The sequence below is a fragment of the Scomber scombrus genome, chromosome 9, assembly GCF_963691925.1.
Source record: "Scomber scombrus chromosome 9, fScoSco1.1, whole genome shotgun sequence".
Lineage (NCBI taxonomy): Eukaryota > Metazoa > Chordata > Actinopteri > Scombriformes > Scombridae > Scomber > Scomber scombrus.
The window spans coordinates 18,343,912-18,358,966 of NC_084978.1; the positions used below are offsets into that span (position 1 = coordinate 18,343,912).

Sequence of the window (15,055 nt, forward strand, 5' to 3'; positions counted from 1 at the left end):
AACAGTGAATCACAAAAAGATTAAACAGATTAACTGGTGATGAAGATAATCCTTGGTTGCAGCCAAACAAACCAAACATACAGTATATTGGAGAAAATAAAGTTAGAAGTACATTTTATTGTTTGAGAGATGACATGCTCTTAAACATTTTGATATCGCAAAAATATTACATGTCCAATCATATTTGTCACTTAAAAGATTTGGTGACAGACATTGTTCTGAACAAAACAAATATGGATTAATATGCTTTTGCAATATTTGTTGGAACCTGTTACATTTCACATCACTATGACTAGTTACCTCAAGGGTAAATACAGTATATTAGTGCAAAAATTATTAAACTGCAGAACATACATTTAACATGATAATTCATTGTTGTTGCAGTTAGGAGTGGTTAACATGATGAGTGGAGTAAAACACTTCAGCTATCTCTATATTACTGTACAGTATTCAAAGTTCCCTTTTTCACACTTTCATATTGCGACTCTATTTTCTATATTGCCCTAGATATCACATTACACACACATACACACACTTTCAGTGCATATCATGTTGGTCCTGAGGGTCTGGAGGTAGGTAACTGCAGAGGGTAGAGGAGAACCATTTGGTCAGTCTCAAGACATGGGAAATATGACAACAAGAAGTCTAATGTTCAACCCATGCTGCAGAAAAATTACCATTACATTAACAAATGGCATGCAATATTGTTGTCAGATCATTTAAACAAGATGCAAAAGGCACAGACGAGGTACATCTTTTCCATAACTTTGTCCACATATTACGTTTCTCTTTCCTTTACTCCAGCTCCACATGTCGTGCTCTACAAGCTGTCCAGTTTCTCCGAAGTGTAAACGCTGTAGGATTCAGATGTGTCCGTGTCTAGTGGCAGTGCGGAAAAATACTCTTGTGATTTGCTCCACCTTTCCTTGTCTCCGTCTTTCTTGATTTGGAATTGAACACAGTCTTCTGACGAGTGGAGGCAGTCTGAAGCCCCGGGCACTGAAAAGGAAATGTTCCTCTCTCCCTCATTAGATGTTTCCTGCTAAGAAGAAATGAAGCCATATGTCAGAAAAAAAAGTGTTTTAGTCCATGACACAATACATACTCACAGGTAGAGTGTAGCATTACCTCAGTAGTTGAATTATGACTAGGGGAGGTCCCAGCTGCCAGTCTGTGTGCTTCCTGGTTCTCAGCTCTCACATGAGCAGGAGTTACTTGAGGAGTTAGTTGAGATGGAGTTCCTTCCATAACAGGAGTGTAACCCTGAAAATACAGACACCAGCACATATGCATGTACATAATATAACATGTACACAGGTACAGATCAATTTAATAGTTTACACTAAAGATAAATGGAAAGCAAAATCAGCCTTACAATATGGGTTGGACGGACTCTCGGGATCCATTTCCTTGGTGTTCCAGGCTGCTGAGGGTAACTGAAGCCTGAGGGATGAGGGTGGGCCTGACTGTAATCCTACATGAAGCATAAAGACATGCAGACACTTAAAAGTGCAGCCTCTGGGTTTCATGGGGCAGTCTGGAGGGATAAACACCAATATTGCAAAAGATCCAAGTCCAAAATCCCCCATAGGTTTTTAACTGGGTTGAGATCTGTCGACTGCAGAGGCCATAAAATATGACTCAAATCATTATAACTATCAAATCATAATCAACTATTCAGTGACCCTTTGACATCATGAATGGAGGTGACTGCATTTGTTCTGTTTCTCCACTCATTTATACAGTTTTTTTGTTTTTTTAATTGCCTCCTGCCTTTATGTTTTAGTTGTTTGTCTGCAGTATGTCTCAACTTTATGAAAACAAAGCCATAAAAGCCTTGGTCAACATTTATGAAATATTTTCAGTGGTCTGCCATTTGTGAGTTATATGTTGATATTGTGTTCTCATAAGAATGATTTGCTTTTATTCATTACTTTTTCTATTTCTTGGAAAGTACTTTGACAGGTATTGATTAGCCTCTAAACTAAAGAAAGAACAGATTTATTTTTACAACATGACATATATCATCTCCTACCTCCACAGCTATCTCGGCCAGCAGGGCCACTAATCTGGTTCTCCTCATTTCCTCACCTGGATGTTGACCCTCGGAGGATTGGCTGGTGGAGTGTGGTTTGATCTAAAACCAGCAGTGATCTGCGACAGGGTGCAGGTAGGGTAGCGCTTCATGAACAGGATGAAACCAGCCAGCGACACAAACATGCCAGAAGGGACAGTGATGGACTTGAGAAGCGCTCGCCATCTACCCCCCTTTTCTACAGAGATTAGAGACACAGAGATGAGAGAGACATCCAGGGAGAAATGGTGACTGAGGTGAAACAAACAACCCAGGTACAAAAAAAACCTGTCACTCACCAATCACATGCAACCTGGTGGAGGACACCAGGTTACCATCCCCATCTCTGATTTCATAAACCCCATCGTGCCTTGAAGTCAGTCTCGCTATGACGACTTCATTGATGGAGCCATTTCTGCCCAGAGAGATCAGGCCCCTGTACCGCATGTCGTGGTCTGTTATCTGGCCCTCGCGAATCAGCTGCACAGGACCACGGGGGGGCTTAGGGTCGAAAGGGCCCAGAGAGGATTCATCAGGGTGTTGGGCGGGGGTAAAAATGAGATGGGCGTGAGGGACAGGAAGAAAGAGGGGCAGGTTAAGGGATTCCTTAGTGTAGCGGGTGAAATTGAAAGCATGTCCTGCATTCACATGCAGGATTGTGAACAGAAAGACAATGGGAGGATGAAGGTGATGGTATGAGAGTGCATCGAATGGAGAGTGAAAGATAAAAATATAATCATTATTGTTGACAGGATCCCCAAGTTTAAAAAACGTCTTCAACTATAATCCTCTGGTGTCTCTGCTTACCATGGACAGTGAGGGTGCTACGGGACAAGACCTTCCCTCTGCCATCTCTCACGGTGTAGTTGCCTTGGTCTGCTTGCGTCACTCTCTCAGCCACCCACAACTTCCCACCCCGCAGCAGCCTCCCCCGACCCATGTTACTGGTCTCAGGGTCTGTCCAATTCCACAGGACAACTGGCATGGCCTCAGATGGAGAACCCCGGGGAGAAAACTCGAGCAGGGAGGCATTTTCAGGGATGTTGTGCTCAAAGTTATCCCCGTAGTTTCTCTGGTAGTACTTAATGCATTCTAAAGAAAGTTGAAAGGAATGAGGGGCGAGAGAAAGAAAGAGTGGATGATCAGCAGTACATTTACTCAAGTACTTCAGTGCTGTTTTGAAAAACGTTAAAAATGTATAATATGTATCTGAAAATATACAAGGTATTGTTAAAAATTATAACAGTGGTCCTCCATCTTTTTGGCTAAAGACCTTACAAAAAGGTAATGTATGTGGGGCTATGTGACACTCCTCAGATGTAAATAACTGTTCAAGGCCCAAAGAAATAAAATTATCCATTATTTCATGACAAGGTAAGGTGAGAGAAAAGTCTAAAGAATTGATACAAATTTATGTAGCAGATTTTTCTTCATCTTTGGTGCCCCATTAAATATCTGACAACTCAGCAGATTATACGTTATATACAACTGTATATAAAGAAGTTAAAACAACCAACTATACAATAATAACAGTTTAATAACGCAAAATATAATAACAAATTAAATACTACAAGAGCAGTTTTATTTTTGATACTTTAAGCACATTTTACTGTACTTTTACTGAAGAAGGATTTACTTTTACTTGTTATGGAGTATTACTTAATTAAAGTGGCAGGTGATGTTTGGTAAAAAAAACAGGGACAAATAAAAAGGAAACTATCCCACCTGACACAGTCAAACGTACGGTCTCATAGGTGAAGCCAGAGGACAGTTTGATGGCGTAAAGTCCCTGATCTTCATGGGTCACTTCATTCAGGACTAGCATCTTATCTCTGGTCCATTCGAACCGTGGGTCCTTTACCTGCAGCAGGACAGTAAGTAAGGTGTTGGCGATATGTAGGCACAACAGACAAGCACAAACATGAAGACATAGACACACTTCCACCCACAATGGTTTTTTCCAGCAGGACACGCCTCATTCCCGGAGGGTCTGGTGTAAAAGTGACAGTTCTTGATATCGAGTACACCGGCAGACGAAATTTCTTCCCAGCACACACCACCAGAGCTTCTTCTCTTTCACCTGTCGAAGTGGAGAAGAGAGTCAGCAACGTCTTCATCGTAACGTTTTTTTTTAACGTGATGAAATATTGCTGCTGACTTACCCAGAACGACCCAACCTATGAAGAGAGAGAAAAAGAAATATTATGATTTATTTATGCGTAGATCTCCCATGCAGTGGAATATCAGTCTAATAACCATTTATTAGAGCAACATTGATATCATATATATGTAATGATTTAAAAGTTGAGTTTTATTAATGCTTTGTTTTTTTTAATGCTAAATGATGTTTTATTGATTAGCTATAAATAAGAGAGGTTTTGTTTTTTCCAGATGGTGTTTATCCTCCTCCAGTATACAACATGATTTTTCTTTTTAGCTCTTTAATTGAACATATTTAGACCCCAGACCCCAACAATTGACTGTTTGACCTTTGACCTCTGAAGAGAGTTATTAAGTATCTGAACCAAAAGAGAAAAAAAAGATGACCAACTAATTTAAAACTGCAGAGTTAATGTATAATGTTAAGACCCATTCATTACTGACTGTTAAAAATGCATAATTGCACATGATTGATTGACTAACTTTGGCTGTGGAAACCTGTGACTCTTTATTAATGACTTTATTAACATTTATAACCATATACCATACCATATAGAAAGGATAAACCACCCCAAGGGAGTTTCACAAGCTGGGTAATGGCTTATAAAGAATACATATGGGTCAAATACGAGATGTGTAAATGTAGTGTCCGAAGACCATTAATGTAAAATTAAAAAAATAAATATGGATAAATATAATATTAAAACACTCAATAACTCAGCAGTTGGATATAAAAATAATGTAATTCGTTATGCTGACTGACAGAAGCATTTCTATCCCATGTGTTCACTAGTTTATAACATTTAATCATGTAATTCATATATATTTGTTGTATTAATAGTGGATATTATCATTTTAAACTATTTTATGGCATTTTAATGTATTTCAAGACACATTATCTGTACACTGTAGACATTTTAAACATTCTATCCTGTTTTTCTATACAGTTTTTAACTTAAAAAAAAGAAATACTGGTGCTGCTGCCAATAATTGTTCATAGGATCATTATTGTTGTTGCTAAAGGAATCACATTTGATCAATATTTTTGGGCCATCTTGATAAGTGTCATTCAGTGTAATGAAATATCATCATACAGTATAACCAATATTTTATATTTTTTACTCATGGAGACAAAAACTAATCTGAACCATATGATTATGAAAAATAGTTATAAAAGTTTGTTTTTTTAAACAAAACGTACTATTACACTGAATAAGATTTATTTTTCTTTTCTAATGTATATTCTTATCAAACACAATAAAAATGAATTAATGGCTTTATTTTTTGAGTATAACTAATAGAGTATAAGAAAAGCCTTTTAGGGAACTGTTTGCTGTTTTATTTTTTTGCTACTTTGAAAACCTCAAACGTCTTTGACCCATATATAAACAACAATCAAGCCATTAGTTACAACTTATAACCCTTTTATGAACAGAGGTGGAATACTATCTACATTTACTGAAGGACTTAAGTATATATCTGTTTAATGTCGTTTACTTCTGTTTATTGCAGAAATATTATAGAAACAGGGATCAATCTGTGACTCCTAAAGGTTTGTGCCACAATCTTTTACTTGTAAGGGAGTATGTATGTATGCCTGGCTTGTACTTAAAGGAGTTCTACCACTGGTGTCTGAGAAGAAAAGGGTGCCAAATTTTTAATCAAGCACTTACCGACAGCAAGAGGGAGGCTGAAAAGGGCTACGAGTAGAGTACAGGAGGACATCTTCTCCTATTGAGACAGACCGGATTGTTTCCTGTAGTGGACAGCAGAGATGCAAACATGATTGTCATTCATGCCCATGCTCCTCTGAAAACAAGCCAGCAAGTCATGCGATCATCAATCAACAGCTACTCAAGCTGGAGTTCAAAGACAACGTTGTTTCTGCAGATGCGTACATGTAGGCATCAATACCCCGACAGTCTGATCCAAGATGCCCTGCCTGTCTGCTGTTTAAAGTCATGTCCACTCAGGTGTCCAGCATGTTTCCCATCCGCTGGACAGCATGGACAACGCGAAATTAACGCCCATCTGATAATGATAATGTGCAAATGTACCACAGTCTATAGTCTGAACTCACCTGCGGGATGTGCGGGGAAATAAATCCACAGCTAGATATCTGTAAATGTTTCTGTGAATGAGGATAAGAGGATAACAGCGTCCTTTGCGGAGTGCGCATGGGCATTTGGCCTCGTCTTTTATTTATGGCGATGGTAGGCTCTATTCTCAGCAGCTCCTGCGCCTACTGCGTCACAACGTCACGTTGTTTTCCCCAATGCCCTCGTCAAAAATACGCAATTAGCGCAAAAGAGTGTACAATTGCAAAGTGGGCCACTCTTTGTGTGCGCCAAGATTAAACTTAAAATGTACTCAGGGATTTACGAAAAAAAAAGATAGATTATATGATCGATTATAGAAGAAAATGTTTTTTTGTTTCCTGCAGAGAGTGAGCAAACTGACCTTTAAACCATCAGACTAAATAAGAGCAGCAGTGTACACTTCAAACACTGCTGTGCTGACACTGAATGAATGTTTCCAAAATATTAGTAAGTTCACTGAAACGTAGCAAAAAAAAAGAGCCATCAGTCAGCCTCACAAGCAAGTAAAAGGTTGATTATTTTAAAATTCAATATCTGTGAACTGCACACACAACACTCACCAACATGGCTGATGTGGGAAACAAAAGATAAGGACTTATCTTTGTACGTTGCTTGTTCCATGCGTGCGTCCCAATTTTATTTAAATGAATCTTTTAACTTATATTGTATATGTACTGCAGATATTACATTAAACTGCCCCTGCTACATAAATAAAACCGGTGCTATGCATATACTGTAACTGCTTTATTAAGATGTTTAAAAATGTATAGGCTAATAATATAGTTAAAAATCGGATGACTAAATATCATTTTGTGTATTTCAGAAATACTTTGGTGGGTCGCGCACATTTGGTGCAGTTATGACATAAAGAGGGCGTAAAGCTCCGCCCATTCATCTGTGTCCGCGATTTAGAGGAAGAGAACTTTGTTCTTTCACAGTGAGATTTGTTTCTTAGTGTTTTTCAGATCTTGAGCTCGATGTTCACTTATGTCCACTGAGACCCAGTAAAACAGTTTACTATTGTTGGGCTATCTGCAGATCATGTTACTGACAATCTTTGCACTATCTATACTACTACACTGTTTCGGCTTTGGTGAGTAGATCGTTTACACAGAATACTAAAATATGTGGATTTAACGATATTTAGCATCAAATAGGTTTGTTGTTGTTCTTGTTGTTGTTTTTAAGTATTTCTATGTTTTTATTTGGTGTGTGTCCAAACATGCTGTGGATCATGTTGACATTCAGTGGCTCAAGCTTGCATGCATGTATCACATGTATGAACTGTTATACAGCAGCTGCAGTGCGTGTTTGCTTTCTGCTGAGTTAACTATGAATAGTTGTGATTAACATCTTAAATCAAATCAAATCCAACAGAAAACAGGAGGTCAACATTCTCCGCACTTTGTAGACTTACTTTAGTGCTTTTGACCATAACGTGTTTCTTTAGAGAATAAAAATATAAATATAAAAGGTTCTAGCAGAGGAAAAATGTAGCAGTAAGTTGTCAACCTATACAGTGCAGTGTGTCAGTAAATATATACTGCAGCTGGAAAAAGGGGACGTTAGTAACAATGGGTTAGCCTAACCTGAAGATGCTAAACAGAGTAATAGAGAGCCACAACTCAGTGGAAAGCTGTCGTTCCTTCAGCACATTTAAAACCACATTAAAAAGTCTACTAAAAAGCTTCTTAGCTCTGTAACCACTGACTTTGCTGTGCTATAGTGTGTAGCTTTGTATTGTTTGTAACAATACTTTAAGTTCCTGTTTATGTTGCTGCTGTGTTTTTTTTCTGATCATGTGACAACAAAGTAGATTTGCACCACATCTGCTTTGAATCAGATCACTTATTGCTGCATTTTGTCATCTGTATGGCCTTAACTGATCTTCTACATTAGTTTAACCCAAAGCAACATCATAGTTATAACTATGATGTTGCTTTGGGACAGCTAAGTACATTATATATATTTGTTTTAAAAATTGTATCTGATGTTTATTGTCTTACCTTAATATTCACCCCATCAACAGTATCCCTTCTTCACTTTTTTCTGATTGAAGGTTACTCTGATGTTGAACATGAAGCCACGTGCTATGGGAGCAATTTACGCTTACCGTCTGATTATACACCACGTTTATTCAAAGGACAGATGTATTTCACTCCGAGTACAGGGGGACCCCGGAGGCTACTGATGGAAAATGGGCAGGTGAGCGGATTGTGGTGCAATAACTTCAAGCAACATTTCTGTGGTATCGAAGCCAGGCAGGATCTAAAACATGTCAAATATGTGACTCCTGTTGAAATCCGGACAGTCTTAAACGTATATCTGTATGTCCTGAGTATGCTTGTGTGGTGTGCTGATTCAGGTGAAGGACCCACGCCTGAAGGATTCTGTCTTCTCACTTACTCTGAGAGATGTGACAGAAAGAGATGAAGGGACTTATTCAGTCTCATATGATAACGACAGACTGTATAATATCCTCAGTGTGAACATTCTAGGTGAGAACATTACACAATCCTACATTTTTACATCAGAAAAAAACCTTTAGTAGTCTTTAAGAGAATAATCCAACCAACCCCCCCCCCCCCCCCCCCCCCCCCCCATTTGTTTTTTAGATTGTGCTGAAGAAGTGGAAAGGTCTTACAAGTCTATGTATTCTGGTCATATTCCTAGAGAGGCTGAATTACTGGAGTTCATTCCCATCCTCAGAAAGGACCAGCCAATGGTCCTGTGGAATCGCACGGACCCTCAGACCCATAAAGGAGGCAGGGTACTTGTGCAGCATCGTGGCTGGGAGATTACTAAACTCACTCAGGCAGACAACGGCTTCTACAATGTTAGGAAAAAAGACAACACTTTAATATCTAGAATAAAGCTTACAGTAACAGGTAATGATAGAAACATGTGAGCCTTTAAGACTACTATGTATCTGATTAAATATTCTAAAACAATATATTCTTTATCACACACAGAGTACAACAGATACTATGATGGTTATGATATGAAGGAGAACGGGCAATTACTCCGCATCTTATATCCTGATGGTTTTACCCCATGGGACATAACCTTCAGTCCTAAAGGGACCAAAACAAGGGTAACTTTGATGGAAGCTGGCTATCTGTATGAAGACTTGTTTTCAGAAACTGTGAATTTTGATGGGAGAATTGAGAAGGTGCATAATGGCCTAGAGATTAATCTTGTGGAAAGCACAGACTCTGGCGTCTTTGAGTTCAGAGACCAGGAGGGCAACCTGGCCCTTGTTGTGCATTTGGATATAGAGGATGGTGAGTAACAGCATTTTATTTTTCTTACAGGGGGAAAACTGTATGAACAAACTGTTACTGATCATTAACACCTTCAACATCTCTAATCTCTCTCTCACAGAATATGCTCCTGTGTACGTTTATGTTGCTATAATCGCTGGCATTGTCCTTGTGATTGTCTGCTGCTGCTGCTGCTGTAAGAAGTGCTGTTGTAAAAAGAGCTCTGCTAAAAGGGGGTCCACTCCTCAAACTGCAGCAGCACCTGCTGTGCATTATCATGTAAGTACCCATTCAAACTGTGTACAATATTTGTTGCTATTTCTACTTAAATGTCCTTGTTCCAATTGCAGGGTACAAATCAACCAGCAGGCCCAAGTTACTCTGCTGCACCACTTGCACCAGCTTACTCTTACCAGCCTTTTAATACTCTGGGAAACCAAGAACCAACTGCCTCCCCTGGGCCGCCGGTACGTGTGATCTGTTTGTGTAGAACTCTTTTAAAGGGCCTTTTTATTGTCTACTGCAGCATTCATACCTGCTCTGTAAATCACTTGTCATGTGTGTGTTCTGTGACAAAATAATTAATTGCAATAGAGCATGAAACGAAAGACGTTTTTCTATCATCACACAATGTATATCATCATATTTCAGTCCTGTTTATTGATTAGAAGTTAATTATACCAAGGGTTATAATTGACCTTTTTTGCAGTTGGAGGTGTGCTCTCAACTGTTTTATATGTGTCTATTTTATGATGGTGAACTGTGGGGGGGAATGCTTTTTGGGCCACAGAGGTTTTTTTTGCTGCAAAACTGAGTGGCCACTTGGAGAAATTGTCAGTAAGGCTCACTGGTGGAGCCTCATCCAGTTTGAGAAGTGTCTACCAGCAGTTTTGTAGACCTACACAACATAAACCCCTGATGTTACTGTTATTATTATTATTATTTTAAAGTTCATTTTTCCAGTATTGTATGACATTCATTCATTATTTTACAATACAGGTGTACAACCCAGTGGATATCCATGTGAGCCCGACTCAGCCTGAGGTACAAACACACACAAAATTCCCCAAAAATACATGAAATCAAGGAGCATCAGAAGTCTTCGGACAAAAATGAAATGATCTTAAAAGCAAAAGAAAGTCCTTATTATGACTCATTTAACTCATTAAACTTACATAAAGCTGTTTCATTAACACACACCGTTTTTGGTTTGCTGCTCTCTCCAGGTCTCAGTTCCAGGAGGGCAGGGAGCAGCTCCGGCTCAATCAATCGGCTCTGATTTTCTGTCCTCAGACTCTGGGCCAACGTTTGAGCTGAAAGGAACGACCTTTCCCTCTGCTCCTCCCCTCAGCTCAGACTCAGCTTATTGTGATGTCTACACCTCAGACAAACTCAATTTCCTGTAGGATGCAAGCTGAATGTTCAAGTGTTAAGGAAGTTGAAGTCAGCACAGTGCTTTGGACTAGTTGACACAGCCATTTTATTCCTTGACACATGACCAAATGTGTCATCATATTCTCAGGGTGTAGGATATTGTCTTTCTTTCCATGTGAATACACACATGCAGTGTAATCTAACAAATGTGTAGCCTGCAGACTATTATTAGCTTTGGGTTTTCTTGGGGGGGGATTTTAAACCTTTAGTGGGCGGCTTACATTGTAGAGACACACAAATCATTCATAGTGTTTTATCGGTGAACTCATGTTATCTTAAGTTGGTTGTAAGGCTGCAGTCTTAATACCAAGACATTTATCAATTTAGGTCTATTCCTACAAATGCCGTGTTTCAAGAATTAACCGCTTTATCAGTGTTTTTATAATATAGAATATATAAATGAGTGTGCCATTAATATAGGTTTTTATTTAGAATGTATAATGTACAAATATTATTTGATTTAGGCATTTTCCTGCTGCCTACGATATCAAAGCCAGGAGAGATTATGAGTAAGGATTGAAACTGATTCAACACTCATGGGGAACCACACATTACACTCAGCAATTTAAGTCATGGTTGCTCATTTTACTTATCTATATCTAATATTTTAATATTGTTTCAAAGGTTCTTCAGGTTCATAATGTGTCTGTGGATTTTTGAGAAATGATGTGTTCTTTTTTGTTTGCTTGTAAAAGTGTAAACTGTTTTAACTTTTCACACATTTGTATCTTGTGTAAGCGGGAGCTTTTTTCCCATAAGTTTTTCTTGTGGCTTTGAGGTACTCCCTAAATGTAAAATTGTGAAATGCTTGCATAAAGATGTGAGGAAGTTTTCTCCTTGACTTTTAAAGATTGATCTATTGCACTGTTGGACTGTATGAAAGCCCAGAGAAAAGCTGCAGCAGAGTGGAAACAACACAGGAATAATCATTTATTGAGGTTCGTTTTAAGGGTGGCTTTAGCTCTTGTTAGAGACAGTTGTCCATCAATCTTATCAGCTGGTGGTTTGATTCCTGGCACTTCCCGCAAGATGCTGAACCCCACTTTGCTCCCAGTGGATGTGTAAAAAAAAAACCCAAAAAAACAAAACGGCTCCCTCTTGACCGAAATATCCACCAAAGTAATTCACGGTCTTTGAATCATGTGACTGTGCATATGTCACTGTCCACCACGTGACAGCTACAACATTTTGTAAGGTATGACAATAGACTCATTCATCTAAAGATGCTATATGAAAAGTTAAAGTTGCCTTCCACTCAAAAATGTGTTTTTCCCTTTTGTCCATTTCGCATCATTGTGCAGAATGATGCAGAGTTTGACAGCAGAAGCCTCTTTTCACATCCATCTGCTGACAGTGGATTTGTGACAATGTGAGTCAATCATGTGGTGTGGAAACTTGAAAGCTCCAGTGCACATTCAGAAGTAGGACTTTTTTTTCTTTTATGCTTTTAAAATATCTATATTTATTTATTTATTTATGCATTGTTATCAGATAGGGACAGTACGACAGGAAATGAAGCAAGACAGATAAGGTGACATGCAACCACGGCTGCTGTCAGATTTGAACCACAGACATCTGTCAGTGACATGCAGCTCCTGGCGTGCACCTAGCAGTTATATTAAATATTCATAGATTCTCCCATTTCAATGAGGAAGAAAGACTAGATGTTACTTTAATGATTTAAACGTGGAAAAAACATCGTAGGCACACATAACAGTATTTTTTATATAGGCCTATATATATTTCTTACACACATCTGTAGCGGCTCTTTAAGGGAGGTAATAACATTTCACCTTGAGGGAGCCATGAAAGTCTCCATGATAATGCATCCGATGATGGTGAGTCATTTCAATCAAAATGTGATACTAGTCATAGTGGCTATAACGTTATGAAGAAAAGTCAAGGGATCATACCAGTCAAGTATAGTATCATAAATGTATGTTTCAATCCATTTCGTATGATGAGATATTTCACAAAAGCGGACTAATGGGAAAAAACCCTAATTGTCATTCCTTGACCAGAGGCATACTTACACTGTCACTTCCCACAGTGCTTGAATGCACCATGAGCAGGCTACTGCAATGGAAACGCCCTGATGGGTGGGCCAACACAAACCCTTTCCCAACAGACCCAGGTGATTGCCTTATACAACCTGTGTCGAGCGCTTAAATAAAGGGTTTACCCTGCTGGGATGTGTCTGTATAATATTGATCAATTATAATCGTATCGTGCGCTTAATTGGTCGAAGATTAGTGTGATACTGGACTCTGGATTTGCATTTTGAACCTCGGCAGATGATGATAGTGTTGCTGCTGCTTAGTGCCTGTCTCTGTTTGGGTGAGAGTGGATATTTTTAATTAACCTTCAAGACTTTGTATATCCCTTTGTTCTGAGTGTATGACTAATTGTAGGGATTTTAAGTAACATTATGTCTGTGGTACCCAGTCAGGAGTCATTTATAGTATCTGGGAAAAAAAGTGTTTTACCATGAAAACAAATCAGAACAACAGTGGGCCTAGCCTATATAGACTATAGAGCCTTATTTCCTCTTCACACGTTTGTTAAATGTATTCACTTTTTATATAGCGATTGTATATATTGATATATGTACGAGTATTAGGGCAAAAAAATAAGAAAAAAGTTCGGCACAAGAAAAAAAAACTGGCTAAAAAATACTAATACTCCGTCGTAATATATGGGATCAGATCTGGAAAAAATATTTGTAGTGGAAGAAATACTGAGATCTTTTACTCTCTAAAAATATCAATAGCCTACCACAAAATATAAAAATTACAAGTAAAAATATAAGTAAAGTATAACAATCCATATGTTATGAAGTGATTATACACTTTATGTATAAAATATTGAATTGAAAAAGTAAAAAAGTTTCCCTCTGAAATACAATGGAGTATAAAGTAGCACAAATTGGAAATACTGAAGTATTTCTACTTGTAAATTTTAAGTATCAAAGGAAGTCTAGGAATGCTGGCAGGTGTCCTTCCTGTTCAACAAATATTCATCAGGTTTGTACTCAAGTGTGTGTTTGTTTCTTTTTCCTCTCTAGGCCTCACATATGATGATGTTGTTGTTAAGAGACGTTATGGGACGACGTACAAGTGGGTGTTGAGCATTGACGTTCACTCAATAGAGTTCAGCCCTAAGGATAAATCAAATGTGAGAGTTGTGTGGAAAAAAGGAGATGCTGTCTCGGAATCCAAAGATTATGAGGAGATGATAGTCGGTGTTATCCATGGATTTAAATACTTTTATCAGCTGACTAGTTTAACCCAGAAAGACAGTGGCCGCTACTCAGTAAGAAACAAAGAAAGGAGAGTTCTGCGTACTACAATCCTTGAGGTAATAGGTGAGAATTCTTCTTATGCCTATTTTATTTAATTTCCTTTGCTGACAGTGTGGCTGTCACTCTTTTCTTGTTTTTTTGGTTTAAAAGTCCATCTTAAAACAACAGTCAGGTGCCCATATGAACACTGAAAGAGGTTTTCCTTGCTGTTATCATTCTATCTTTTCATATTGGCTATTAAAAGGTCGTCTTCAAATGCACTTTTAATGTAAATGGTAGGGGCCAATATCCACATTCCTTGTTTTGAATGAAAATGAATATAAAAGTTAGTTTGAACCTTATATGAGGCTTCAGCAGTCTGAGTTAGGCATATCAAGTGGATACTCAAATTCCCTCTTTGTGTTTTCTCAGACAGTTGTTCTCTGTTGAGCCGCAGTGTAAGTATAGTAATGAAAAAAGGCATCAACAAGACTGGAACATTGAAAGATATCTACTTGATTTGACTATATTAGACAGCTGAAGTGTCAGGTTAGCCTCAGATAAAATTTGAAATACATTTCAGACAGAATTGAGGCTTGTGGATTTTGGCCACCATCACTTACATTGTAAGTGCATTTGCTGGTGTGAGCCTCATACTTATTATCATCATATTAGAGTTGTATCAGTACTCTCAAAACACCCAAAATGTCATACAATTTATTTAAGCTGCCATACCAGGGGAGAA

General features: G+C 38.3%; 2 protein-coding genes across 6 annotated transcripts; one reads left to right on the forward strand and one right to left on the reverse strand.

Annotated features, from left to right (window-relative positions):
* Nucleotides 1–103: 103 nt before the first annotated feature.
* On the reverse strand, nt 104–6,394 carry LOC133986154 (uncharacterized). Of its 5 annotated transcripts, none has more exons than XR_009925494.1 (8): nt 6,315–6,394; nt 5,908–5,990; nt 4,237–4,251; nt 4,024–4,154; nt 3,800–3,935; nt 2,882–3,166; nt 2,374–2,575; nt 2,138–2,273 (listed from the first exon to the last, which is right to left on the reverse strand). XR_009925494.1 is itself a non-coding variant. In XM_062425953.1 (6 exons), the coding sequence occupies exons 1-6, from the start codon at nt 2,924–2,926 to the stop codon at nt 821–823; spliced, it is 882 nt and encodes a 293-aa protein (XP_062281937.1). In that variant the 5' UTR covers nt 2,927–3,051; the 3' UTR covers nt 104–820. The 5 variants fall into 5 exon arrangements, 2 of the variants coding, with proteins under 2 accessions (XP_062281937.1, XP_062281936.1); XR_009925495.1 differs by lacking the exon at nt 6,315–6,394 and adding an exon at nt 6,133–6,294; XR_009925493.1 differs by lacking the exon at nt 6,315–6,394 and having other exon boundaries at nt 5,908–6,294.
* An 847-nt stretch (nt 6,395–7,241) lies between these two features.
* Nucleotides 7,242–11,885, forward strand: LOC133986155 (uncharacterized). Its single transcript, XM_062425954.1, has 9 exons — nt 7,242–7,426; nt 8,393–8,538; nt 8,699–8,831; nt 8,949–9,221; nt 9,306–9,617; nt 9,718–9,875; nt 9,947–10,063; nt 10,596–10,640; nt 10,823–11,885. Exons 1-9 carry the CDS (start codon nt 7,375–7,377, stop codon nt 11,000–11,002), a joined length of 1,416 nt encoding a protein of 471 aa, XP_062281938.1. The 5' UTR covers nt 7,242–7,374; the 3' UTR covers nt 11,003–11,885.
* Nucleotides 11,886–15,055: the final 3,170 nt, after the last annotated feature.

Coding starts and splice junctions, on each gene's coding strand:
- LOC133986154 (XM_062425952.1), bottom strand. CDS start 2,926: ATGGCAGAGGGAAGGTCTTGTCCCGTAGCACCCTCACTGTCCATG. Junction 2,274..2,373: donor CACCAGGTTGCATGTGATTG/GTGAGTGACAGG, acceptor TAATCTCTGTAG/AAAAGGGGGGTAGATGGCGA. Junction 1,043..1,128: donor GTCATAATTCAACTACTGAG/GTAATGCTACAC, acceptor ATTTCTTCTTAG/CAGGAAACATCTAATGAGGG.
- LOC133986155 (XM_062425954.1), top strand. CDS start 7,375: ATGTTACTGACAATCTTTGCACTATCTATACTACTACACTGTTTCGGC. Junction 8,832..8,948: donor CCTCAGTGTGAACATTCTAG/GTGAGAACATTA, acceptor TTTGTTTTTTAG/ATTGTGCTGAAGAAGTGGAA. Junction 10,641..10,822: donor TGAGCCCGACTCAGCCTGAG/GTACAAACACAC, acceptor TGCTCTCTCCAG/GTCTCAGTTCCAGGAGGGCA.